The 27,684-nt window shown below is 41.9% G+C and overlaps 1 protein-coding gene across 1 annotated transcript in view; it reads right to left on the bottom strand.

The window, feature by feature from the left end:
- Positions 1-27,684, bottom strand: part of LOC126412887 (zwei Ig domain protein zig-8-like) — a 1,343,258-nt gene that overhangs the window by 11,251 nt on the left and 1,304,323 nt on the right. Inside the window, exons 7-8 of the mRNA XM_050082777.1 lie at positions 22,044-22,224; positions 353-471 (exon numbers count right to left, since the gene is read on the bottom strand). Coding sequence (XP_049938734.1) covers positions 353-471; positions 22,044-22,224 — 300 coding nt within the window. The remainder of the gene's footprint in view (positions 1-352; positions 472-22,043; positions 22,225-27,684) is intronic.

A 27,684-nucleotide genomic window follows, 5' to 3' on the forward strand; every position in this document is an offset into this window, starting at 1 on the left:
ATTGAAAGACTGGCGATGTAAGAGCGGAGTTACGATAGTACGTATTAATTACCCACAAATTTGAATTTATGTAATTTGGCCTTTCATCTTTGTACAGCAGATATCCCCTTCCTGAACTACCCTTACTGTATATTCTTACAGAGTACGGTTACTTATGCCCAAGGTGGGAATCGAAGTCATGATCTCCCTGTTCCGTGCCCGCGACGCTTCCTGAGGGCCGCGAAGGCGGACTGCTGTAGCGGTGGAGTGGGGATGTGGGTGGTTGGGAGCAGCAGAGCGGTGACACGGCGGCAGGACTGAGTGCAGAGCAGTGGGGCGGCAGCGGCGGCGGCGGCGGCGGCGCTCCACTCACCGTTGAGGACGTGGACGTGGACGCTGGCGTCGGAGCCGTGTCCCAGCGAGCACGTGTACTCTCCCGAGTGGCTCTTGTCGGCGAACGGCAGCCGCAGCCGGCTCAGCGACTCGCCCTCCCTGCATCAAAACACAAAAAACGACGATTCCTCACTGCACTGCGCTGCCGACTCGGCACCAACGGCAAGCAGCGTCGCCGCAGCTCGACTGCTGTCGCTACCAGCTCCAATAGTTGCTGCCTCCTTTTACTCACAAATTGCGTCCTCACCATTTTCAGTACACATCCTATTAATTTTTTGTTACCATCTCATTTCCAATCCCACCTTCGCCTAACCTCATAATCTAGCCAATGTTACCAACAGCCCACAGGACCATAATCCTCAAAGTTCACAAGATATATCATCAATATGTCATCAAAATTTTCATCATCCTTTTTATCCATAACGTTTTATTTTTATGCATTTTTCTTCATTCAGCGGCTGAAAAGTGGCAACATGTTCGCTGCTAGTCCGTCTCTGCTGGAGAATGCAAATAACAGATGAATGAAAAACTACATTTGAATACGGTTTCAAAATTAATTTGGTCTTTAAGTGCACATTTTTATAATCACCTAAGGATTGTACGTACATTCTTATAATAAATCTGTTGCGAAGATCCTTCGTGACCTTTAAAGCTAAACAATTGTGGAATTCAGAAATATATGTGATTCGATTGACAAGAAAACATTATTTAACATTTTAATCAGTTTGGAGCTATCAACAAATCAGTAGCAACCACGAAAGACACACTAACAGGCACAAATCGCTAAATTAAAATTTTAGGTGAAACGTCCACCGCTTTTGACATCAAAATTGGAGTAACACCAGGAAATGGGTTGTCCTGACTGGCGTTCAATTATGTACTAGAATAATTAATCTGTAAATGGGGGAAAATAAACAAGAAGGAGGAAATTAAATATCACAACTGAGAAAAAAAGGGGGATAATGAGATAATTGATGTTTTTGAGTTCTACAGATGATCTTCTCATCTTACCCTGAATCTAAAGCAGAAGCAGTAATGCAGGTAGCTCATCTGAAGAGACAGCTTCAAAAGCGGGCCAATGTATATCGGTGAAAAACTGGAGTATATGACATATGGCAAAAGCTGTGTAACAAGAAATCTTTATCCATAAATGGAAAGCTTCGACACTACAACACTGTCATTAGAATTGAATGCCTTTATACTTAAGAATACATTTTGTTAAAAAATACAAACAATTCTGAGAAATGGTAAGGAAAGAAATAAAAATAACCAAGAAAATCTCGGGACGATAGGACATGGGGAAATGGATATTAAATTCAGAATCATTAAAAAATAAAACAAATATCAAACGTAATGGGGTGATGAAGAGCAGTATCGTATGGACACCTGAAAGGGCCGGATTAAGGAGGAATAACAAAAAGAAATTTTAAATTTTTGAGAGATATAAAAACTTCAGTGGCGGATATAAAAGAAGTTAATGTACACTTGAGGGGAATGGAAATAATGGAGGAAGAAATAGGGAAAAGATAAAATTCAGAGCAAAAGTGGAAGGTTTCATGGGCTTCTCGGCGAAAGCAAATAAAGAGACAGGTGCAGTACTGACATAGGAAGGAAGGGAACAAAATGGGGAAAGAATGAAAAAGTACTGGAAAGATAGAAAGGAGAAAAGAAAGAAGACATTTGTCGTCAATAGACAAAGCAGAAAAAGTAATAATAATCCTTGAAATTCTATACATGATGTAATAATGAGTATATGAATAGTTGTTAACTTCTTTAATGTTCGTCCTTCTTTACGATAACTTGAAAACACCGACATAAGTCGCACTGAACACACCGTGTAAGATAAACATTTTGTTTAAGAGTTCATCCAAATAAAGGAAATAATGATTTAGTTTTGCAATTATGATCATGCTGTTCCTCGTAATTTATCTTTCTGACAAGACAAACATATTTCACGTTTCCATCTCCTGAGCCTTTTAAGGCCCACACTTCTTCCATTCCTGTAACTATACTACTTACACCTCATGTTCATGTTTACTCCATGGCTCGTAAACATTTCCTCAGCACATTATTTGCCATTTTTTTTTTCCACGTTGTACTAAGAGTACCACCACACCTATCGCCTCGCTAAGTTCTAAGAGACGCTTTGAAATCCAGACAGTGCTCATTGGGAGATGGTAATATTAGGGAGTGTACAGTACCTGCATAACATTTATTGGACAAAGCACTGTACCGTAAGGCTATATTTGTTCCCCTCTATCCGTTCGCACTGTCTGACTCACCAGATGCCACTACAGGAAATGTTCCACCGTTTCCCTTCAATCACGACCTGAACCGCTGGCATGTTAGCTTCCATTGAAGCCTTTGGTAGTTATCCTTTGAGCAGCTGAATAGCTCTTATGTAATCGTACCCCTTTCCGAAGAGAGGCGGGTCATTTTACTATTTGCCGCTGTCAGTGGAAATCCGATGGTTCGGTAATCCTCTCCCGAGTGCAGCTGTATATAGGACCTTTAGAAATCACGCCGTGAATGCCTAGCGGATCTAGTCGAGCACATAATGGCCAGTATCTCCACGACAGGGACTGATATCAAGCACAGTAGATGCCCGATACGTGAAGCTTTCATTATAGTGGAAAGTGATGGACAGTACAGTCCACCGTTTGTTTATTTTTTAAAAGTAATACGCTCTATCATAGCTGACAGCTGTAGGCATGGGCGAAGCGCGTAGGGATATCGAATATTGGAAAATTTCGGCTTCCTCACGTTCAACCTCCTTTCTAGTGGCAACTCTCTCGTCCCGCTACTTAAACGTGTGGTATTTCGCGAACGACGTTTCTGATTCAGGTTATCGTTTACGATTTATCAGCTCTGAATGTTTGTCTGAGGGTAATGACTCATCCTGGATTAATGTGATGAAACGAAGTATTTTCTGTACAGAATGTTGACTTCCAAATTCGGAATTACCGGACACTGCGAGCCTGGCGGGCAAACAACACGGTCGCCAAAATTTCCATATGAATCTTTTTCAGTTATGCTAACAGTGTATGAGTAAGACGTACTGACTGGCTCAGAGGCTCCGTTTGTTATTGGTTGCTATACAGTCCTCCATATCGCATTTTTCTGCGCAACCTACAATGTGCCACTTCAGGGTTTGTGTTAGCAACTGCCGTAGGTTTGTGAACACGGAAGACTGGATTGGAGTGTGGTTCATTGTCAATCGTGCGGTCAGTGCGTTATAACTGAACCAAGCGAGAAAGCTAAACAGTATCATGAGTCAGGAACGGGGTAACTGCTGCAACAAATCTCACATTTATCTGTCCTTGTCATCTTCGGTATAGTGACAATAACACTATTTTGGAAGACTCCCTTACCGTAAAGTGCGCTTCTGCATCATTTCAGCACTTGCTAAAGTATGACACGTTTATATCGACTTGCTTTCGCGCCTCATTAGAAATCTGTGAAACTATAATATTTCGACATCGCTTTCCTCCTCTTTCTAAATTTACATCCATACTCCGCAAGCCACCAGACGGTGTGCGACGGAGGGTAGCTTGAGTTCCTCTATCGGTTCTCCCTTCTATTCGAGTCTCGTATTGTTCGTGGGAAGTCGGTATGCCTCTGTGTGGGCTCTAATCTCTCCGATTTTATCCTCATGGTCTCTTCGCGAGATATACGTAGGAGGGAGCAATATACTGCTTGACTCCTCGGTGAAGGTATGTTCTCGAAACTTCAACAAAAGCCCGTACCGAGCTACTGAGCGTCTCTCTTGCAGAGTCTTCCACTGGAGTTTATCTATCATCTCCGTAACACACGCGATTACTAAATCATCCTGAAACGAAGCGCGCTGTTCTCCGTTGGATCTTCTCTATCTCTTCTGTCAACCCTATCTGGTACGGATCCCACACCGGAAGGCAGTATTCAAGCAATGGGTGAACAAGTGTACTTTAACGTACTTCCTTTATTTTCGGACCGGATTTCCTTAGGATTCTACCAATGAATCTCAGTCTGGCATCTGCTTTACCGACGATTAACTTGATATTGTCATTCCATTTAAAATAACTCCTAATGCCTACTCCCAGATAATTTATGGAATTAACTGCTTCCAGTTGCTAATCTGCTATATTGTAGGTAAATGAAAATGATATTTCTTTCTGTGTATTCACAGCACATTACACTTGTCTACATTGAGATTCAAATGCTATTCCCTGCACCATGCGTCAATTCGTTGCAGATCCTCACGCATTTTAGTACAATTTCCCATTGGTACAACCTCTCGATGTACTACAGCATCATCCGCAAAAAGCCTCATTGAACATCTGATGTTATCCACAAGGTCATTTATATATATTGTGAATAGCAACGGTCGTACGACACTCCCCTGCGGCAAACCTGCAATCACTCTTACTTCGGAAGAGTTCTCCCCATTGAGAATGATATGCTGCGTTCTGATATCTAGGAACTCTACAATCCAATCGCACGATTGGTCTGATAGTCCACATGCTCTTACTTTGTTCATTAACTGACTGTGAGGAACTGTATGAAACGCCTTGCGGATGTCAAGAAACACGGCATCTTCCTGGGAACCCGTGTCTGCGACCCTCTGAATCTCGTGAATGAATAGCGCGAGCTGGGTTTCACACGATCGTAGTTTTCGAAACCCATGCCGATTCCTACAGAGTAGATTTCTAGTCTCAAGAAAAGTCATTATACTCTAACATAATACGTGTTCCAAAATTCTACAACTGATCGACGTTAGAGATATAGGTCTATAGTTCTGCACATTTGTTCGACATCCCTTCTTGAAAACGGATATGCCCTGTGCCCTTTTCCTATCTTTTGGAACGCCACGCTCTTCTAGAGACCTACCGTACACCCCTGCAAGAAGGGGGGCAAGTTCCTTCGCGTTATCTGTGTAAAATAGAACTGGTATCCCATCAGGTCCATCGGCCTTTCTTCTTTTGAGATATTTTAAATGTTTTTCTATCCCTCTGTCATCTATTACTATATCTACCATTTTGTTATCTGTGAGACAATCTAGAGAAGGAACTACAGTGCAGTCTTCCTCTGTGAAGCAGCTTTGGAAAAAGACATTTAGTATTTCGGACTTTAGTCTGACATCATCTGTTTCGGTACCATTTTGGTCACAGAGTGTCTGGACATTTTGTTTTGATCCACCTACCACTTTGACATAAGACCGAAATCTTAGGATTTTCTGCCAAGTCAGTACATAGAACTTTACTTTCGAATTCGTTGAACGCATCTAGCGTAGCTCTCCTATCACTACATTTCGCTTCGTGTAGTTTTTGTTTGTTTGCAAGGCTTTGACTATGTTTATGTTTGCTGTGAAGTTCCCTTTGCATCCGTAGCAGTTGTCTTTCTCGGTTGTTGTACCACAGTGGCTCCTTTCCATCTCTTCTGACCTTGCTTGGCACATACTCATCTAATGCATTTTGTACGATGGTTTCCAACTTTGCCCACTGATCCTCAACGCTATCTGTCGTTGAGATAAAACTTTTGTGTTGATCCATCAAGTACTCTGAAATCTGCTATTTGTCACTTTTGTTAAACAAAAAAAATCTTGCTACATTTTTTAATATTTCTATTTACTACTGCCCCCCCCCCCCCCCCCCCCCCCCCATGAACCATGGACCTTGCTGTTGGTGGAGAGGTTTGCGTGCCTCAGCGATGCTGATGGCCATACTGTAGGTGCAACCACAACAGAGTCAAACGTGTAGTAACGGCCTTGCTGTGCTGGTACTGCGAACGGCTGAAAGCAAGGGGAAACCACAGCCCTAACTTTTCCCGAGGGCATGCAGCTTTACTGTATGGTTAAATGCTGATGGCGTCCTCTTGGGTAAAATATTCCGGAGGTAAAATAGTCCCCCATTCGGATCTCCGGGCGGGGACTACTCAAGAGGATGTCGTCACCAGGAGAAAGAAAACTGTCGCTCTGTGGATCGGAAAGTGGAATGTCTGATCCCTTAATCGGGCTAGTAGCTTAGAAAATTTAAAAAGAGAAATGGATAGTTTCACGTTAGATATAGTGCGAATTAGTGAAGTTTGGTGGCAGGAGGAACAAGACTTTTTGTTAGGCCAATACAGGGATGTTGTTGTTGTAGTGGTCTTCAGTCCTGAGACTGGTTTGATGGAGGTCTCAATGTTACTATATCCTGTGCAAACTTCTCCATCTCCTAGTACCTACTGCAACCTATATTCTTTTGAATCCGCTTAGTGTATTCATCTCATGGTCTCCCTCTACGATTTTTACTCTCCACGCTGCCCTCCAATACTAAATTGGTGATCGCTTGATGCCTCAGAACATATCCTACCAACCGATCCCTTCATCCAGTCAAGTTGTGCTACAAACTTCTCTTATCGCGAATCCTATTCAATACCTCCTCATTAGCTATGTGATCCACCCATTTAATCATCAGGATTCTTCTGTAGCACCATATTTCTATAGCTTCTGTTCTCTTCTTGTCCAAACTATTTATCGTCCATGTTCCACTTCCATACATGGCTACACTCGATACAAATGCTTTCAGAAATGACTTCCTGACACTTAAATCTATACTCGATGTTAACAAATTTCTCTTCTTCAGAAACGCTTTCCTTGCCATTGCCAGTCCACATTTTATATCCTCTCTACTTCGACCATCATCAGTTATTTTGCTCCCCATATGGCAAAATTCCTTTACTACTTTAAGTGTCTCATTTCCTAATCTAATTCCCTCAGAACCACCCGAGATAACTCGACTACATTCCATTACCCTCGTTTTGCTTTTGTTGATGTTCATCTTATATCCTCTTCTCAAGACACTGTCCATTTCGTGTAACTGCTCTTCCAAGTCCTATGCTGTCTCTGACAGAATTACAATGTCATCGGCGAACCTGAAAGTTTTTATTTCTTCTCCATGGATTTTAATACCTACTCCGAATTCATCTTTTGTTTCCTTCACTACTTGCTCAATATCTAGGTTGAATAACATCGGGGAGAGGCTACAAACCCGTCTCACTCCCTTGCCAACCACTGCTTCCTTTTCATGACCCTCGACTCTTATAACTGCCGTCTGGTTTCCGTACAAATTGTGGATAGCCTTTCGCTACCTGCATTTTACCCCCGCCACCTTCAGAATTAGAAAGAGAGTATTCCAGTCAACATTGACATAAGCTTTCTCTAAGTCTACAAACGCTAGAAACGTAGGTTTGCCTTTTCTTAATCTAGCTTCTAAGATAAGTCGTTGGGTCAATATTGCCTCACGTGTTCCAGTATTTCTACGGAATGCAAACTGATCTTCCCCGAGGTCGGCTTCTACTAGTTTTTGCATTCGCCTGCAAAGAATTCGCGTTAGTATTTTGCAGCTGTGGCTTATTAAACTGATAGTTCGATAATTTTTACATCTGTCAACACCTGCTTTCTTTGGAATTGGTATTATTGTATTGTTCTTGAAGTCTGAGGGTACTTCGCCTGTCTCATAGATGTTGCTCATCACATGGTAGAGTTTTGTCTGGATTGGCTCTCCCAAGGCTGTCAGTAGTTCTAATGGAATGTTGTCTACTCCAGCGGCCTTGTTTCGACTCAGGTCTTTCACTACTCTGTCAAACTCTTCACGTAGTATCGTATCTCCCATTTCACCTTCATTTACATCCTCTTCCATTTCCCTAACATTGTCCTCAAGTAAGTCGCCCTTGTATAGACCCTCTATATACTCCTTCCATCTTTCTGCTTTCCCTTCTTTGCTTAGAACTGAGTTTCCGTCTTAGCTCTTGATATTCATACAAGTGGTTATCTTTTCTCCAAAGGTCTCTTTAATTTTCCTGTAGGCAGTATCTATCTTACCCCTAGTGAGATAAATCTCTATATCCTTACATTTGTCCTCTAGACACCCCTCCTTAGCCACTTTGCACTTCGTGTCGATCTCATTTTTGAGACGTTTGTATTCCTTTTCGCCTGCTTCATTTACTGCATTTTTATACCTTCTCCTTTCATCAATTTAATTCAATACTTCTTCTGCTACCCAAGGAGTTCTACTAGCCCCCGATTTTTTACCTACTTGTTTCTCTGCTGCCTTCACTACTTCATCCCTCAAAGCTACCCATTCTTCTTCTACAGCATTTCTTTCCTCTATTCCTGTCAATTGTTCCCTTATGCTCTCCCTGAAACTCTGTACAACCTCTGGTTCTTTCAGTTTATTCAGGTCCGATTTACTTAAATTCCCACATTTTTGTAGTTTCTTCAGTTTTAAAGTTCATAACCAATTGATTGTGGTCAGAAATGTCCTACAATTCAAAATATGATTCCTAAATCTCTGTCTTGCCATTATATAATCTATCTGAAACCTGACGGTATCTCAGCCTTCTTCCGTGTATACAGCCTTCTTTTATGATTCTTGAACCAAGTAGTAGCTATGATTAAGTTGTGCTCTGTCAAAATTCTACCAGGCGGCTTCCTCTTTCATTTCTTACACCCAATCCATATTCACCTAACAAGTTTCCCTCTCTCCCCTTTCCTACTACCGAATTCCAGTCACCCATGACCATTAAAGTTTCGTCTCCCTTCACTATCTGAATAATTTCTTTGATTTAGTCATACATTTCTTCAATTTCTTTGTCATTCGCAGAGCTAGTTGGTATATAATCTTTTACTACTGTAATAGGTGTGGGATTCGTCTCTATCGTGGCCACAATAATGCGTTCACTATGCTGTTTGTATAGCTTGTCCACATTCCTACTTTTTTATTCATTATTATACCTACTCCTGCATTACCCCTATTTGATTTAGTATTTATAATCCTCTATTCGCCTGACCAAAAGCCTTGTTCCTCCTGCCACCGAACTTCACTACTTCCCACTATATCTAACTTTAACCTATCCATTTTCCTTTTTAAATATTCTAACCTACATTCCCGATTAAGGGATTTGACATTCCACGCGGCGATCCGTAAAACGCCAGTTTTCGTTCTCCTTATAATGACGTCCTCATGAGTGGTCCCCGCCCGGAGATCCAAAATGGGGACTGTTTTACCTCCGGAATATTTTATCCAAAGGACGCCTTCATCATTTAACCATAAAGTAAAACTGCATGCCCTTGGGAAAAATTACGGCTGTAGTGTCCTCTTGCTTTCAGCCGTTCGCAGTACCAGCACAGCAAGGCATTTTTGGTTAGTGCTACAAGGCCAGATCAGTCTATCATCCAGACTGTAGCCCGTGCAACTACTGAAAAGGCTGCTGCCCCTCTTTAGGAACCACGTGTTTGTGTGGTTTCTCAACAGATCCCTCCGTTGTGGTTGCACCTACGGTACGGCTATCTGTGTCGCTGAGGCACGAATGCCTCCAAACCAACGGCAAGGTCCATGGTTCATGGGAGGGTGAGGGGATGGTTATAAATACAAAATCAAACAAAGGGTAACGCAGGAGTAGGTTTAATAATGAATATAAAAAATAGGAGTGCGGGTAAACTACTACAAACAACATAGTGAACTCATTATTGTGGCCAAGATAGACACGAAGCCCACGCCTACTACCATAGTACAAGTTTATATGCCAACTAGCTCTGCAGATGACGAAGAAATTGAAGAAAAGAAATTATTCATATAGTGAAGGGAGACGAAAATTTAGTAGTCATGGGTGACTGGAATTCGGTAGTAGGAAAAGGGAGAGAAGGAAACGTAGTAGGTGAATACGGATTGGGGGTAAGAAACGAAAGAGGAAGCCGCCTGGTAGAATTTAGCACAGACCACAAATTAATCATAGCTAACACTTGGTTCAAGAATAATAAAAGAAGGTTGTATACATGGAATAAGCCTGGAGATACTGACAGGTTTCAGATAAATTATATAATGGTAAGACAGAGATTTAGGAACCAGGTTTTAAACTGTAAGACATATCCAGGGGTAGATGTGGACTCTGACCACAATCTATTGTTTATGAAATGTAGATAAAAACTGAAGAAACTGCAAAAAGTGGGTATTTAAGGAGATGGGACCTGGATAAACTGACAAAACCAGAGGTTGTACAAGGTTACAGGGAGAGCATAACGGAACAACTGACAGGAATGGGTGAAAGAAATACAGTAGAAGAAGAATCGGTAGCTTTGAAGGATGAATTATTGGTGGCAGCAGGGGATCAAGTAGGTAAAAGACGAGGATTAATACAAATCATTGGGTAACAGAAGAAAAATTGAATTTAATTGAAGAAAGGAGAAAGTATAAAAATGCAGTAAATGAAGCAGCCAAAAAGTAATATAAACGTCTCAAAAATAGGAACGACAGGAACCGCAAACTGGCTAAGCACGGATGGCTAGAGGACAAATGTAAGGATGTTGAGGCTTACCTCAATAGTTGTAAGATAGCTACTGCCAACAGGAAAATTAAAGAGACCTTTGGAGAAAAGAGAACCACTTGTATGGATATTAAGCGCTCAGATGGAAACCCAGTTCTAAGCAAGGGAGAGAACGCAGAAAAGTGGAAGGAGTATATAGAGGGTCTATACAAAGGCGATTTACTTGCGGACAATATTATGGAAATGGAAGAGGATGTAAATGGAGATACGATAGTACGTGAAGAGTTTGACAGAGCACTGAAAGACCTGAGACGAAACAAGGCCCCTGGAGTAGGCAACATTCCATTACAACTACTGACAGCCTTGGGAGAGGCAGTCCTGACAAAACTCTACCATGTGGTGAGCAAGATTTATGAGACACTTGAAATACCCTCACACTTCAAGTAGGATGTAATAAATCCAATCCGAAAGAAATCAGGTGTTGATAGATGTGAAAATTACCGAACTATCAGTTTAATAAGCCACAGCTGCAAAATACTAACGCGAATTCTTTGCAGACGAATGGAAAAACTAGTAGAAGGCGACCTCGGGAAAGATCAGTTTGCATTCCGCAGAAATATCGAAACACGTGAGGCAATATTGACCCTACGACTTATCTTAGAAGCTAGATTAAGGAGAGGCAAACCTAAATTTCTAGGATTTGTATAGAGAAAGCTTTTGACAATGTTGACTGGAATACTCTATTTCAAATTCTGAAGGTGGCGGGGGTAACATACAGAAAGCGGAAGGCTATTTACAAATTGTACAGAAACCAGATGGCTGTTATAGGAGTCGAGGGTCATGAAAAGGAAGCTGTGGTTGGGAAGAGAGTGAGACAGGTTTGTAGCCTCTCCCCGATGTTATTCAACCTATATATTGAGCAAGTAGTGAAGGAAACAAAAGATGAATTCGGAGTAGGTATTAAAATCCATGGAGAAGAAATAAAAACTTTCAGGTTCGCCGATGACATTGTAATTCTGTCAGCGAGAGCATAGGACTTGGAAGAGTAGTTACAGAAAATGGACAGTGTCTTGAGAAGAGGATATAAGATGAACATCAACAAAAGCAAAACGAGGGTAATGGAATGTAGTCGAGTTATCTCGGCTGGTTCTGAGGGAATTAGATTAGAAAATGAGACACTTAAAGTAGTAAATGAGTTTTGCTATTTGAGGAGCAAAATAACTGATGATGGTCGAAGTAGAGAGGATATAAAATGTAGACTGGCAATGGCAAGGAAAGCGTTTCTGAAGAAGAGAAATTTGTTAACATCGTGTATTGATTTAAGTGTCAGGAAGTCGTTTCTGAAAGTACTTTTATCGAGTGTAGCCATATATGGAAGTGAAACATCGACGATAAATTGTTTAGACAAGAACAGAATAGAAACTTTCGTAATATGTTGCTACAGAAGATTGCTGAAGATTTGATGGGTAGATCACATAACTAATGAGGAGGTAATGAATAGGATTGGGGAGAAGAGAAGTTTGTTGCTAAACTTGACTAGAGGGAGGAATCGGTTGGTAAGACATGTTCTGAGGCGTCATGGGATCACCAATTTAGTATTGGAAGGCAGTGTGGAGGGTAAATATCGTAGAGGGAGACCAAGAGATGAATACACTAAGCAGATTCAGTAGGATGTAGGTTGCAGTAGGTACTAGGAGATGGAGAAGCTTGCACAGGATAGAGTAGCCTGTAGAGCTGCATCAAACCAGTCTCAGGACTGAAGACCACAACAACAACAATTTACTACTGAAATCACCGATGCTGTAACCGCTTTATGATCGCTGATTCCCTGTTCTGCGTTAACTGTTTCAGATAGTTCGGGTCACCCGTTACAAACGTTTGAGTCTCCCAGTCTATATCTGGCAAATTAAAATCTCCGCCCAAAACTATAACATGGTCGGGAAATCTACTCGAAATATTTTCCAAATTTTCCTTCAGGTGTTCTGCCACAACAGCTGCCCAGCCAGGGACCTATAGAGACATCCAGTGTACTATGTTCGAACCTGCTTTAACCATGACTTTCACCAAAATAATTTCACATTTCATATCTCCGTCTATTTCCTTCGATACTATTGCACTTTTTATCTCTATAAACACGCCTTCCTCTTCACTGTCCAGCATATCTCTACGGTACACATTCCAATCTGAGTTTAGATTTTCATTACTTTTTACATCAGGTTTCAGCCAGCTTTCCGTCCCTAGTACTATGTTGGCATTGTGTCTGTTTATTAATGACAACAGTTCTGGGACCTTTCTACAGATGCCCTTACAGTTTACTATTACCACATTAATATTGTCATTCCCTGTTGCGTTTTGCCTACTGCTACCTTGTCACGTCTGAAGAGGCGTTTTTTCGGGTCTAGGGAGGGAATTCTCTAACCTAAAAACCTATACGTGCACTCCACACGTACTCAGCTACACTTGTAGCCGATTCCTGCCTGTAGTGTACGCCTGACCTATCCACGGGGACCCTCAATGCGATGAGACTGTAAGAATATTTCCCGCCTTACAGTTAATCAACGGCGGCGCGGGATTAGCCGAGTGGTCTGTGGCGCTGCACTCATGGACTGTGCGGCTGGTCCCATCGGAGGTTCGAGTCATCTCTCGGGCATGGGTGTATGTGTTTGTCCTTAGGATAATTTAGGTTATGTTGAGTGTAAAATTAGGGACTGATGACCTTAGCAGTTAAGTCCCATAAGATTTCACCCACATTTGAACATTTTTTGAGTTAATCAACGATGTTCACTACTGAACCAAGATATTACGATCACGGTCAACCGCGTGTCTGAATGTTCCAGGGTGGTGTCGAGGACACCTGGCGTGGTACTTAGAGTATATAAGCAGAGCAGAGATAAATGAGGAACTGTTCTAGCGACGACACAGGTTAAAAATAGGGAAATTCTACATCACAAGCGACAAGCGACATTCAGCAGAGGCCTATGGCCCGGCTCTTCAGAACAAGCATCTCGGAAACAAAACATGTAATCGACAGTCTGCGTGCTACTGTCCTAAGTACGTAGAGAAGGTTGTTGAACCACCAGTAGGCGACAGCGTAACAAATGTACACGCCACATCACACATTGTAGACTTCGGAGGATTGTTCGCTCTGTACATCATGATACGCTGCGATCTGTAGTAGGTCTGGCGACAGAGCACAATGCAGGTGCAGGAAAAGAACGTTGAACTTGAGCTTCCGCAGCAGAATATCCCTGCGTTGATGCAACGACATCGTGGGCACGGAATCATGGCGATTGTTCCGTGGATAAATGAAAGAGTGTTGCCTGATCCGATAAAACACATCAAGTGTTACACCAGATCAATGGTCGCGTCAGTAAATGCTATTGTTCGCTCCACGGACTCTGGCCGACGGAGGCAGGCATTTTGGTATTGGAGGGAGCATTTAGTCCGTCTCAGTTGCATGGATATATAATTTTTTGCTACGTTGATTACCGCTTTCAGGCTTACTCGCTCTCTGTCAAACCACACACCTTGTTATGAATCATAGTCATAACTGTTGTTTGGCTGTCTTTCAGGTGTATCAATAAGCTCACATAGGCTATCTTTTCAATGAAAGTATTTCTTGCTCGCAGGGAGGAATATGATTCGGGAATGGGCGAGTCAAACCTAAAGAGATAACCACTGCAGCATCAAACTGTATATTCAAGCAACTGAGATGAACGCAATAACAATTTATCAAGTTTTCTTTAGACAATAGCTTCTGTTTCACGTATATTTCTCATTAAAACCTATGTCACTGTAATATAATTGATGATTAACTAATAATACAAATAAAACTAACAAATAACACGAAATGGACTCATGACAAAAGAATCTTATTGAATGGGAACATAAAGAAAGTGTGATAATGGAGTAAAATAGCTAATATAATTCCTAAGGTTAAGAAATTATTGTTTATTTATCTAAACTGGTATCGAAGCTTTGGCGCATGCTGCGTACACAAATACACAGCGTTCAATCCTCGAGGTACCATCATTCATTAAGTTCGTTAAATATGATTCATTAATTCCTTACTGTCCTCAGATAATTTCCATTTCATTGTCTTCTCTTATACCTGACACATATGAATCAGAATTATATTGTACCTTTAGCATCGTTTTTGTATATATTTTACTGTCTCGCTCTAAGTAAATTACTACTCTCTGAACATCTTATTCAGGGCAAAGTGAATTCCTCAAGAGCTATTCTCTTCTTGCGCCGTTATTACCCTAAAATTACCAATTAATTTCTCTATAATCTTTATTATGCCTAACAGAAGCTTATTCTTCCCTATCTCAATGTTTTTCACTTTCCCCTCAACACCTGAACATTCCGCTGTCTTAGTACTAAAGTGTTTCATACATGCTTGTGCTAATATGTGGGTAGGATTACTTTATGAAATAATTACCTTTTCTGTTTGTATTCTTTCGTGTTTTTGATGTCCCTTCTGTTGGGCTTTGCGAAGCCGTTTATCATTTGCCATGACTGGAAATCGCAAGAACTTTCTATCTTCCTGAAACACACATCCCTGCTTCATATTTAGTAAAAAAATTTTGTAAACTGTAGAGGGAGTAATATAATTCTGAAAAAAGGTTTTTCTTACTGAATCGACGTTTTCCAGAAACACCTACAATGACCGTGAGAATACAGCTTAAGATTCTGTCTGCTAATGATGTACCTGTTATTCTAAACCACATTTGTACGTTATTCTACGTTTAACACATTGTACTACATGTTTCATCACTAGGTAGTGTAATCGAACAGAGAGTAGCTCGAGTATGCTTAACCAAGTCAAGTAGCACGTGTTACAGACGAAATGGTGGATATTTAAAAAGAATTATTGGTAATCTATAGAGTGGACACACGTTGCACTAAAGGTATGAAGTAATCAAGGCGATAATTGCAGAGAAATGCAAACCTATCAAGAGTTACACTTCTAAGAACTACGTCATACCGATCAGGCGATTAGCGTAATTTTCTAGTTCGAAAAACACCATCAGCTAGTCATTAGTTAATCGTGTATGGCGTGAGACTTCGTTTATATTTACAAGCACGCTGTATCAGTATCCATTTGTACACTTGTGAACAACAACACTACAGAAAAGATTCAGCAGTACTTGATAAATTATTCGTTTAAAGTAACAGCCTTGTGGAAATGAAGTCGTTCTTTAAATATATCGAATGTGTGGTGCCCGTAACAACGAGTCAGCAATTACACTTCTATATATTATTTATTAATGAAATGAAGATTGGGTGTATGATAGTAGTGCACGATTGACGCTGTTCCACACATAGTAAGACCCCTGGTGGATTATAAATGATATAACTGTAGCTGTAGATACACCTATGTGATTGGACAACTACCTGTCCTGCCTCCCGATATCCCTCTTGGTATGATCTATTATTTTTTTATGTACTTATTAGTCCACTTTTCAATCTATTGGCAATCTGCTGTTGCAGGTCTCACCGACAAACCTCAGCGTCAGCTCACACTGAAACTTCAGTGTCGTATTTCTTAAATATCTGTATGGGTTCCCCACCTCGATTTTTTACCTCATATATTTCCGAAATGAAACAAAATGTGAAAACTGCGATTGCCCAGGGGAGCACCTTTGTCATGGGTTCACACAAACGGCAGGAGTGGACAACCCTTAAATGCAACAAACAACACTTTTAACACAAAGTTACTTGCTTTAAATACGACATATCTGTTTTATTCTGCAGAAATGAAAACTAGAGGTACATTTAGTGATGACTGACTTTGTTTCACTGCTCTAGGGATTACACCTTCTGGAAAACTTAGACTTTGAACAACGGAAACAGTGCCACAGTTTCTGACGTAATGTTGTGATGCCGTAATGCGGGTTGCCTGCACTGTCTTGAAGTCTACTGTAGGCAGACCTTGCTCCGCGCATTACGGTAAAAATTGAGGCGCCGTTGACATCCTTTAAAGTCTACGTATTTCAGAAGTTATGAAGCTTAAAACGGTGTAAGCAAGTCAGTCATCTCTAATTGCATCTCTAGTTTTAATTTCTGTAGAAAAGGCATACATTTGCCCGTTAAAGAAACGTAACATAATATTGAAAGTGATTTTTGTCTACATTTGTCCTGCATGATTTCCTGCCCATTGTGTGGGCCCGTGACGTAGGTGTGTCCATTACCAATTACATTTTTCGCATTGTGTTTTATTTCGGAATTACATGAGGTGCCAGAGTTGGGTGGGGCACCTTGTATATAGACATGCGTCTCATCACCAGTTTAAGAGATTACAAAAATAAAGTATAAATACGTATTTTATTAAAGAATTAATCTGCTCGAAAGCTAGCACTAGTTCAAATTGTACTAGATTTAACAAAAACGAGATTTTTCATTGTATCGAGTCTTATAAGTAAACTGACAGTGTTCCGTGTATCTCAGAGAAGGACTGTGAAACGGAGTAGATCTATTCGTTAATCACTGCTCGAGCAGTAAACTGAAAGAATAATAATTCGACTCTCTGCCACCAGTGAAAATATGACGCTAGAAGCAGCTACAGAGTGAAATGTTTCTGGTTTTGTCATCGGTTATGCTGTTTGTCCCTTGGCGACGCGCGTTGTTTTCTTTTGTGAAGTGTCTGTTTGTGTAAAGTGTTACCAGTGACTACTGAGAAGAAAGACTGTGCACTGCTGGTAAAACTGTTTTATCAGAACGACAGCAAGAGCAGCGCTGCACAGCGGGAATATGACAAAGAGAAACAGTGGCGAAGAGCTCCCAATTCAAAAAATGGGCTAGAGAATATGATCAAGAAATTTGAAGGAGAATGTGAGTTAGGTGGTACATCAGGAAGAGGGAGGCCGCCCAGTGCCAAGGCAGTTGCTGTAGCTCCAGCCGACCGTACAGCACGTGCCTCAAATTCTGCACCCAATGATCGAGCTGTATCACAGATATCGACTGACTCCTGATCAACAGTTCGAAACATTTGCGGCTCATTTTACACTGTTATCCCTACACGATTCAGAACACGCACAAAATGAATCCCGACGATAGGCTAACATGCCGTGACTGTACCATCCATTACTTGACAAGCGTAGAAATGGATGTCATGTGACTGGAAAATATTCTTCGGACGGACAAGGCACATTTCACTCTGCACGTTGTCGTGAATGCACAGAACTGTTGCGTATTGGGTTCTACTCCGACATATGTTGTTCAGAAACATCCACTGCACTCAGCTTATATAGGTGTGGTTTCAGAAACTCCTTCATTCTCGGTCTGTTTTTCTTCGAGAAGATGGCACCTCGTGGGCCTGTCAGGTATACCGCGACATCTTCACGTTATAAGGACCTCCTTGTGCAACACGGGATTCCAGCTTTGCAAGGACGCAACTCCGCGCACATCACTGTTCCATGGAAGAAAGGAGGACACCAAATGTTGCTTGCTAGGTGAAAGATTTGCTTCCAGTAAAGTACAGTAAGAGCCATTTCATCTTTAGTCCACGGGAAGATGTGGAGCCTTCCAGATCCCCGGACCTAAATTCACACCGCGCGGAATTAGTCTAGCGGTCTAAGGCGCTGTAGTCATGAATTGTGCGGCTGGTTTCGGGAGGAGGTTCGAGTCCTCCCTCGGGCATGGGTGTTTTTGTTTGTCCTTAGGATAATTTAGGTTAAGTAGTGCATAAGCTTAGGGACTGATGACCTTATCAGTTAAGTCCCATAAGATCTCATCCACATTTCAACATTTTTGATTTGCACCTAAATTCACGTGAGTTTTGGTTGTGGGAATGTCTGAATTATCTGGTCTATCAGGTATGTATCCGGATCCGAGGGGTAACATACGACGACATATCATTATTATTACACCAGCTGTGCTGCGAGCAGCTGTAGACCATGCTGCGTCATAGATGCCGTGTGTCGGGAGATCATATTGAACATGTCTGTAACTTGTGACCATATCCTAATAAAGGTGCTAAACCACCTTTATCGTGTACTTGATCTCCTCGCACTTTTCCTGTGCACACACCAAATTAAAATTGCGTACAGTGCCATATTTTTACCTAGTGGCATAATTATTATTATCTTTTCAGCATTCTCCACGAGCGCACCGCTAAATTAAGATACCCATGATTTATACAGCCGACACTGCAGCACTTGGAACCCCGTCAGTTTAATTATAACGACACTGTATATTAAATTAGATGTAATGTCTGTTTATATAGCAATATCATCTTTGAGTCAAGTACTCCTTCCACAATCTTTTCTGTCACCCTAGAAAAAAGAGATAAATGTAATACTTCCGAAATTGAGATAGACCCTGATTTGATGCCAACTCGTCTTAAAGAATTTTGGTGCTTATTCCTAAATTTGTCTTAGATTCTGTGAATGTGTAATTCTTCCAATATTATAGAGATATTAATATTGTGAAAAATATTTCAATATTATTAATTCATATGATGTGGTCAGGTTAGATTTTTATGTGTAAAACATATTCATTTTTACTTCAAGTACAGCTTGAAAAAGAAAAAAAAAACTATCTCTTTCTAAATATCAAATTCATTCAAGCTGATCTTACTGCGTGAATGTGAACTATTTTTTAACAACTGTTTTATCTTGTCTGTCAAAAACATAATAAAACGTGTATGAACTGTGTATTGATATCAAAGATATCCGACAAATCAACCTCTGGCTATAATGAATCTGAAGTACGAAATGTTGTATGATTATAGAAAACAAAATTTAATCGAGGATCTTGGAGCGTGTCTGCGAACTGTAACCATTTTGTCTATTTCTTTTGAATAGAGCATACGAAATGTATGTAAGTTTCTCCTGTGTCTTAGAATAAGCTTATTAATTATAATTAAGTATGTAGAAAATGGGTTATATTCATGTTTTTTAATGATATTTAATCCTCGCAATTTTTAAGTGATACACGATTTACGTTTTTTTAATATTTGTTACAGAAAAGCTACCTGGAACCGCGATCTCAAGAGGTCATGGTAAAGAGAAGCAATGTGGTGAATGCATCTCGCCTTCTGCAAAAGAATTCATTCTGCTATTAACAAAGCGCGCCTCTGAGATTATTCGCCGATAATTTAACAGTGGCTTGCGATCATTTTGAGCAAGGACAAAATATGGATGATCTGGGCGTAGTCTCCGATCTGGGAACCTGCTGCTCTCGTTTCTCTTACATAGAGTTTCCACAGAGCTCATAGTGCTCTAAAATTATTGTTGCTCGTAAATGGTAAAAAAACTTAGGAGCCAATTTTATTTTGAAATCATTGCATTCCTTTTAGATGCGTATGAGATGCAGTAGGAAGAATGCCCACATAAGCAATGATGGTTGCTCTGCTCCTCAATGAGAAAGAAATTACGAGAAATCTTATTTATTGCGGTTTCCCCCAAATACAATCATTTTAATTCAAATACTAGAGCACAATAACGTGTTATATTATACTACTACTTGAATGAAAGTTACTTTTCGGAACAGTCGATTAACTCATTTTCAGTATTTCATTAAAGATTTTCTGTTACATGTGAGAGAATTTTGGAACTAACCGAATGAGGTCACAGCGGAACATTTTAGCCTATTGCAGTGTTTTATTATAGATCCACAACTCATGGCAGCAAAACTTGTAGTAATGGAATTGACTTTTTCAACGTTCGAAATGCGAATGTCTTACGTCAATCCTAAAGCACAGTGTCGTAAGTATTCTAGCTAGCAGTTGCCAGTGTTCTGCAGTCGTTATTAAAACTTGTTATTTAAAATGAAAATAAACTGAGACTAATATCAGTTTAGGTTAGGATCAAAGAGTCCCTTGCTAGGGGTCGTAAACGACTTTGATTCAATAATCGATAATCAATTATCAATTTACGTCACATGCTCCGTATTACACTACTGGGCTTTAAAATTGCTGCACCACGAAGATGACGTGCTACAGACGCGAAATTTAACCGACAGGAAGAAGATGCTGTGATATCCAAATGATTGTCGTTTCAGAGCACTCACACAAGGTTGGCGCCAGTGGCGACACCTACAACGTGGTGACATGAGCAAAGTTTCCAACCGATTTCTCATACACACACAGCAGTTAACCGGCGTTGCCTGGTGAAATGTTGTGATGCCTCGTGTAAGGAGGAGAAAAACGAGTACCATCACGTTTCCCACTATGATAAAGGTCGGATTGTAGATTATCGCGATTGCGGTTAATCGTATCGCGACATTGCTGCTCACGTTGTTCGAGATCCAACGACAGTTAGCAGAATATGGAATCGGTGGGTTCAGGAGGGTAATACGGAACGGCGGCATCGTATCACTAGCAGTCGAGATGACAGGCATCTTATCCGCATGGCTGTAACGGATCGTGCAGCCACGTCTCGATCCCTGAGTCAACAGATGGGGACGTTTGTAAGACAACAACCATCTGCACGAACAGTTCGACGGCGTTTGGAGCAGCATGGACCATCAGCTCGGAGACCATGGCTGCGGTTACCCTTGACGCTGTATCACAGACAGGAGCGCCTGCGATGGTGTACTCACCGACGAAGTTGGATGCACGATTGGCAAAACGTCATTTTTTCGGATGAATCCAGGTTCTGTTTTCAACATCACGGTGGTCGCATTGGTGTGTGGCGACATCGCGGTGAACGCACATTGGAAGCGTGTATTCGTCATCACCTTACTGGCGTATAGCCCGGCGTGATAGTATGGGGCGTCACTGGTTACATGTCTCGATCACCTCTTGTTCGCATTGACGGCATTTTGAACAGTGGACGTTACATTTCAGATGTATTACGACCCGTGGCTCCACCCTTCATTCGATCCCTGCGAAATCCTACATTTCAGCAGGATAATGAACGACCGCATGTTGCAGGTCCTGTATGGGCCTTTCTGGATCCAGAAAATGTGCGACTGCTGCCCTGGCCAACACATTCTCCAGATCTCTCATCAATTGAAAACGTCTGGTCAATGGTGGCCGAGCAACTGGCTCTTCACAATACGCCAGTCACTACTCCTGATGAACTGTGGTATCGTGTAGAAGCTGCATGGGCAGCTCTACCTGTAAACGCCATCCAAGCTCTGTTTGACTCAATGCCCAGGCGAATCAAGTCCGTTATTACGGCCAGAGGCGGTTGTTCTGGGTACAGATTTCTCAGGATGTATGCACACAAACTGCGTGAAATTGTAATCATATGTCAGTTCTAGTATAATATATTTGTCCAATGAATACCGTTTTAACATCTGCATTACTTCTAGGTGTAGCAATTTTAATGGCCAGTAGTGTAGCTTATACGTGTCAACTGAATGGTTCTGCTCCTTCATCCGCCACCGGCTGCAGAGTCGCGGGCGGCCTTCCAGAGCGTGCTGGTCTGGCTACTCACGGGATGTCCTCGGCGGCGGCGCCCAGCGGCAGCGGCCGCCCGTCCTTGGTCCAGATGGTGCGCCGGGACGGCGGCTGAGTGTCGCCCAGCACCCGGCACCACAGCTCGACGGCGCTGCCCGTCTGGTAGTAGCGCTCGCGCGCCGACCGGCCCGACTCGTCCACGATCTCCAGGTCGGGCGCTGTAAAACCCACCACTGTCACTACCACCATCCCAGCCGTGGCCGAAGTCGATCGTTACACACAGAGCTCACCAATTAACCAGTATACACTACAAAACAACCCGGACACCTATTCCTGGACCTTTATGTAGGGTATGAGCACACTTTGGCTTTATGATGTGATGGTTTGAACTCTTCTGAGGACACTTCCAGTGAGAGGCTGGTTTTCTGTGGAGAAATGCCACCCCATTCCTCCTGAAACCAGAGAAAGGGGTGATGATGCTCACTGGGATCCAGATCAAGGTCGACATTGTGGCTCATCCCAATGGTATTCTATTGATTTCACGTCGGAATTCTAGACGGGCCTGTCCGTTTCAGGAATGTTATAGTTGACATATCATTTCCTCAGAGGTGGTACTTTATGACTGTGTGCATTGCCATACTGATAAAAACAACCGTCGTCTACGAACTGTTGAGGCACAATCTTCAGGTCGGCTGCTGTAAAACCCACCACTGTCACTCCCACCATCCCAGCCGTGACTGAAGTCGATCGTTACACACAGAGCTCACAAATTAACCATTATACACTATCAAAACCACCCGGACACCTATTCCTGGACATTAATGTTGGGTGTGTGCACACTTTGACTTTATGATGTGATGGCTGGAACTCTGCTGAGGACACTTTCAGTGACAGCCTGGTTTTCTGCGGAGAAATGGTGCCACATTCCTCCTGAAACCAGAGAAAGTGGTGATAATGCGCACTGGGATCAGGGTCGAGGTCGACATTGTGGCTTATACCAATGGTATTCTATAGACGGACCTGTTCGTTTCAGGAATGTTATTGTTGACAAACCTGAGCCATTCTAAAATTTGCTGTTTTGAAGAGCGCGCCGCTGAGCGTAGTGTAAAACAGTGTCCTTCCGTTTCTGGCGGTGGCGCCGCTGTGGCAATCGGAGCTTTGGTGTTTCCCTCTGGTGTGAAAGGGGAAAAGTTGCCTGTTCACGTACATTTAAGGGGCGTTATCAGGTCGGCGGTGAGTCAGACGGAGTGAGGCTACGTCAGTCTCGGCGAGTCTGGTCAGTTGGTCAGCCGGATCAGTGTGCGGTATTTAGTGTCTGCCCGTCGTTCGGAGTGCTAGTATGTGTTAGGCCGCCAGTCTGCTCGAGTTTGCTCAGGCAATGGGCATTGGCGGTTGGATCGACCGGTTGGTCGGTCGCGCACTGGGACACAAGATGACTTGTCCGCCTGGAGCGTCGGCGCTTGTGAGGTCGCCACGTGAGTCTAGTGGCCGCGCCGTATAGCGAGGCGGAGTGGCTTCGCGGCCAACACGAGAGGCTGGGCGAGCTGTGTCGCCGTGAGACGGGAGGTCGGCGCGCCTTCCTGCGTCCGTTGAAGCGGCTGGCAGCGGACGGTTCGATAGAGCGTTTTGGGGGTGCTGCGCCAGTTCTTTGCCAGATATCGCAGTTATTAGACGTTGATTGATTAGTGATTTGTTGTTTCATTTACTTGTCAACATCTACTTCTTTTCTTGGTCAGTCTCTCGTCCCCAGCTTCCTCGTCTGTCCCCCGTCCGCATTTGTTAGGCTGTTTGTCTATCTGTCGGTCTGCCGTAAGGTTAATAGCTGCCTCTGTCATGTCTGTCGGATTCGGTGTTAACGAATTTAATGCTTAAGGTGTATAGGCCGAATTCCTTAAATATGTTTTATCTTCCCTTTCATCTTGAGAGGCGGTATATGTGTAATGTAGAGCATGTTTGTACATTTTATGTAAGACTGCATTTCATGGGTCTTTATTTAAGTAGTCATTTTAGGTTGCCACCCTTCCACCGCAGGAGTCCTTTAAAAAAGAAAAAGAAAAATAAAACACTTTCGGTGGCTAATAATTTGAGTGTTGTAATATTTACATCCCTCTTACAGGGTGCGTAATTTACGTGTTTCTGTGAGTTGTTAAACATTTTTATTTTAAATGAATCTCGTGTGTTGCAGATTTGCACCAGTGTACTCTTTCAGAGATTGTTGTGAGCGGTCATGACTACGGCCGTGTTGAAAGGGAGCAGGCAAGCTTCTCAGCCCGAAGGGTCATACTGTTAATATTGCTCTTTTGCCTATAAATAAAATTGTAACTTGATATTTCGAGGGTGCTTTTCTGCTTATAATTTTAAATCTGTTTTTTAAAAGGCTTCTAGGAACAAAATTCATATTTGTTAAAAGTAATTTTCCATCAGTCACATCCTGGCAACTACTTTCACGCTCACCTAGTGTGATTAAATGTGTTAATGTTCTTGATGAATCGCTAGTAAATAAAGCAAAGTCTTTAAGAAAAGATTTTGAAAGCTAAAATCACGGTTGAAAACCATTTCCTCAGAGGTGTTACTTTGTGACTGGGAGTACTGTCATACTGATAAAAACAACCGTCACCTCCGAACTGTTGAGCCACAGTAAGATAATAAACAGGTCAAATGTAAAATAAGCGGAAAGACTCTTATACAGGAGAGTTCATACAGCAATATCGTTGCACAGAAACAGGGCAACTGCCACACATTGCTTGAGCGTGATGTCTGAGCGTGATGTACTGAGTGTTGTAAAATTGTAGATATCCTACGTTATACAGACTCTTTTTTAATAGCAATAAGGAGATCATATCCTTAACTCGAAGAACATCCCCATAATTTAACACTATCGACTCCCGAACTCCACACATGATGGCAGGTTTTTTTTTTATTTTATTTATAGTATGTCGTTACAAATACAAGTAAAAATATTTCGATGATTAAAATACGTAAACCATTTAAAAATATACAGGTATATATGTTCCAATATCAAAGTACAAATAATAATACAAGTACAACAAACACCAGTACATTTAATGTTCATATGAGAGCGTAGTTGTGGTAGATGAGCAGCAATAAAGTACTATACAGTTAAATTCAAACGAGGCCGCCACTCATTAGCAACCGGGATGGTCTCGATAAAATCTCGTCATTTCCCACAGAAGCTTCGCAAAGGGGAATCGTGTGCTATATGTAGCAATGTTTGTTCATAATTTTCACACACAGTGGATTGTCAGTTGAACCCCACTTGCGCACGTGGATTTAGTTTTTGTGTGTCCATTTCTCACACGGTTCATATTCAGTCGGGAAGTTGCATTTCTGGGAGTTGTTGTTTGTGTCTTCTATGATGTGCTGTTATGCATGTTAATGTCACTGTCATTCCATTTAGCTTTTCAGGATTTACGGCTGTCATAGGTAATCACTGGGGCAATTATTATGTCTTTTATAATCGGTTTTGGCTCTGCTTAAAGTAGTTGTGGTGGTATGTACGTCTTATTGTAAAATGTATGAAAATGTAGCAGCAAGAATAACAGTATTTATGTGACGTTTAAAGCTTTCCCTGCGTACTGATTGTTCCATAAAAACACGGGAGAACTCCCGGATGTCAGTAACGTCCTGTCACTATATTTCGGCGCAGTCTTCTGGCCATCTTCAGGTGAGTACCACTACTGGCTTCTTCCGTGTTTTTATAGAACAATAACAGTATTATTTTAAAGAAATAAATAATCTCTGATAATTCTTATTTATGTGCTGCTGAGAACGACAAAAATTAATTATTTTGTCATACCTTATTACTACAAAAATAAATTCAAATGCTCAATGTATCACACCACAACGTCTTCCAATAACATCACTGGTGCCGTAAACATTTTTATTTAAAGTCACCAATTAATTACTGAGAGAAAACTTAATCTCACGCACCAGCCACACAAATTATTTCATTTACGTAAAGTTTAAGGTTGTTCTACTGAATGTTACTTTCAGTGTCAGAATAGAAAAATAATAAATTCATGTAGTTTCTTGTGCTCGGAGTTCAAATATTGTAATAGCTGTGCCTAGAATTAATGCTTGGGTATTTCTACGGTTTGAAATAGCCGCTCCGAACTCTCACGTAATGGCGCCAGACAAAGCACACCCTGCACTGCTGCGGACACAAAACTTAAATCATTCATGGTTGGTTATCCAGTTACAAATAAAAGTCAAAGGGATGGGCTTTCCATTTCTCTCTCTCTCTCTCACACCCACACCCACACCCACACCCACACACACACACACACACACACACACACACACATATATATATATATATATATATATATATATATATATATATATACGAGGGCAGTTCAATAAGTAATGCAACACATTTTTTTTCTGAAACAGGGGTTGTTTTATTCAGCATTGAAATACACCAGGTTATTCCCCAATCTTTTAGCTACACAACACTATTTTTCAACGTAATCTCCATTCAATGCTACGGCCTTACGCCACCTTGAAATGAGGGCCTGTATGCCTGTACGGTACCATTCCATTGGTCGATGTCGGAGCCAACGTCGTACTGCATCAATAACTTCTTCATCATCTGCGTAGTGACTCCCACGCATTGCGTCCTTCATTGGGCCAAACATATGGAAATCCGACGGTGCGAGAACGGGTCTGTAGGGTGCATGAGGAAGAACAGTCCACTGAAGTTTTGTGAGCTCCTCTCGGGTGCGAAGACTTGTGTGAGGTCTTGCGTTGTCATGAAGAAGGAGAAGTTCGTTCAGATTTTTGTGCCTACGAACACGCTGAAGTCGTTTCTTCAATTTCGGAAGAGTAGCGCAACACACTTCTGAGTTGATCGTTTGACCATGGGGAAGGACATCGAACAGAATAACCCCTTCAGCGTCCCAGAAGACTGTAACCATGACTTTACCAGCTGAGGGTACGGCTTTAAACTTTTTCTTGATAGGGGAGTGGGTGTGGCGCCACTCCATTGATTGCCGTTTTGTTTCAGGTTCGAAGTGATGAACCCATGTTTCATCGCCTGTAACAATCTTTGACAAGAAATTGTCACCCTCAGCCACATGACGAGCAAGCAATTCCGCACAGATGGTTCTTCTTTGCTCTTTTTGTTGTTCGGTTAGACAACAAGGGACCCAGCGGGAACAAACCTTTGAATATCCCAACTGGTGAACAATTGTGACAGCACTACCAACAGAGATGTCAAGTTGAGCACTGAGTTGCTTGGTGGTGATCCGTCGATCATCTCGAACGAGTGTGTTCGCACGCTCCGCCATTGCAGGAGTCACAGCTGTGCACGGCCGGCCCGCACGCGAGAGATCAGACAGTCTTGCTCGACCTTGCGGCGATGATGACACACGCTTTGCCCAACGACTCACCGCGCTTTTGTCCACTGCCAGATCACCGTAGACATTTTGCAAGCACCTATGAATATCTGAGATGCCCTGGTTTTCCGCCAAAAGAAACTCGATCACTGCCCGTTGTTTGTAACGCACATCCGTTACAGACGCCATTTTAACAGCTCCGTACAGCGCTGCCACCTGTCGGAAGTCAATGAAACTATACGAGACGAAGCGGGAATGTTTGAAAATATTCCACAAGAAATTTCCGGTTTTTTCAACCAAAATTGGCCGAGAAAAAAAATG

Source organism: Schistocerca serialis, chromosome 7, assembly GCF_023864345.2.
Source record: "Schistocerca serialis cubense isolate TAMUIC-IGC-003099 chromosome 7, iqSchSeri2.2, whole genome shotgun sequence".
In the NCBI taxonomy this organism is placed as follows: Eukaryota; Metazoa; Arthropoda; class Insecta; order Orthoptera; family Acrididae; genus Schistocerca; species Schistocerca serialis.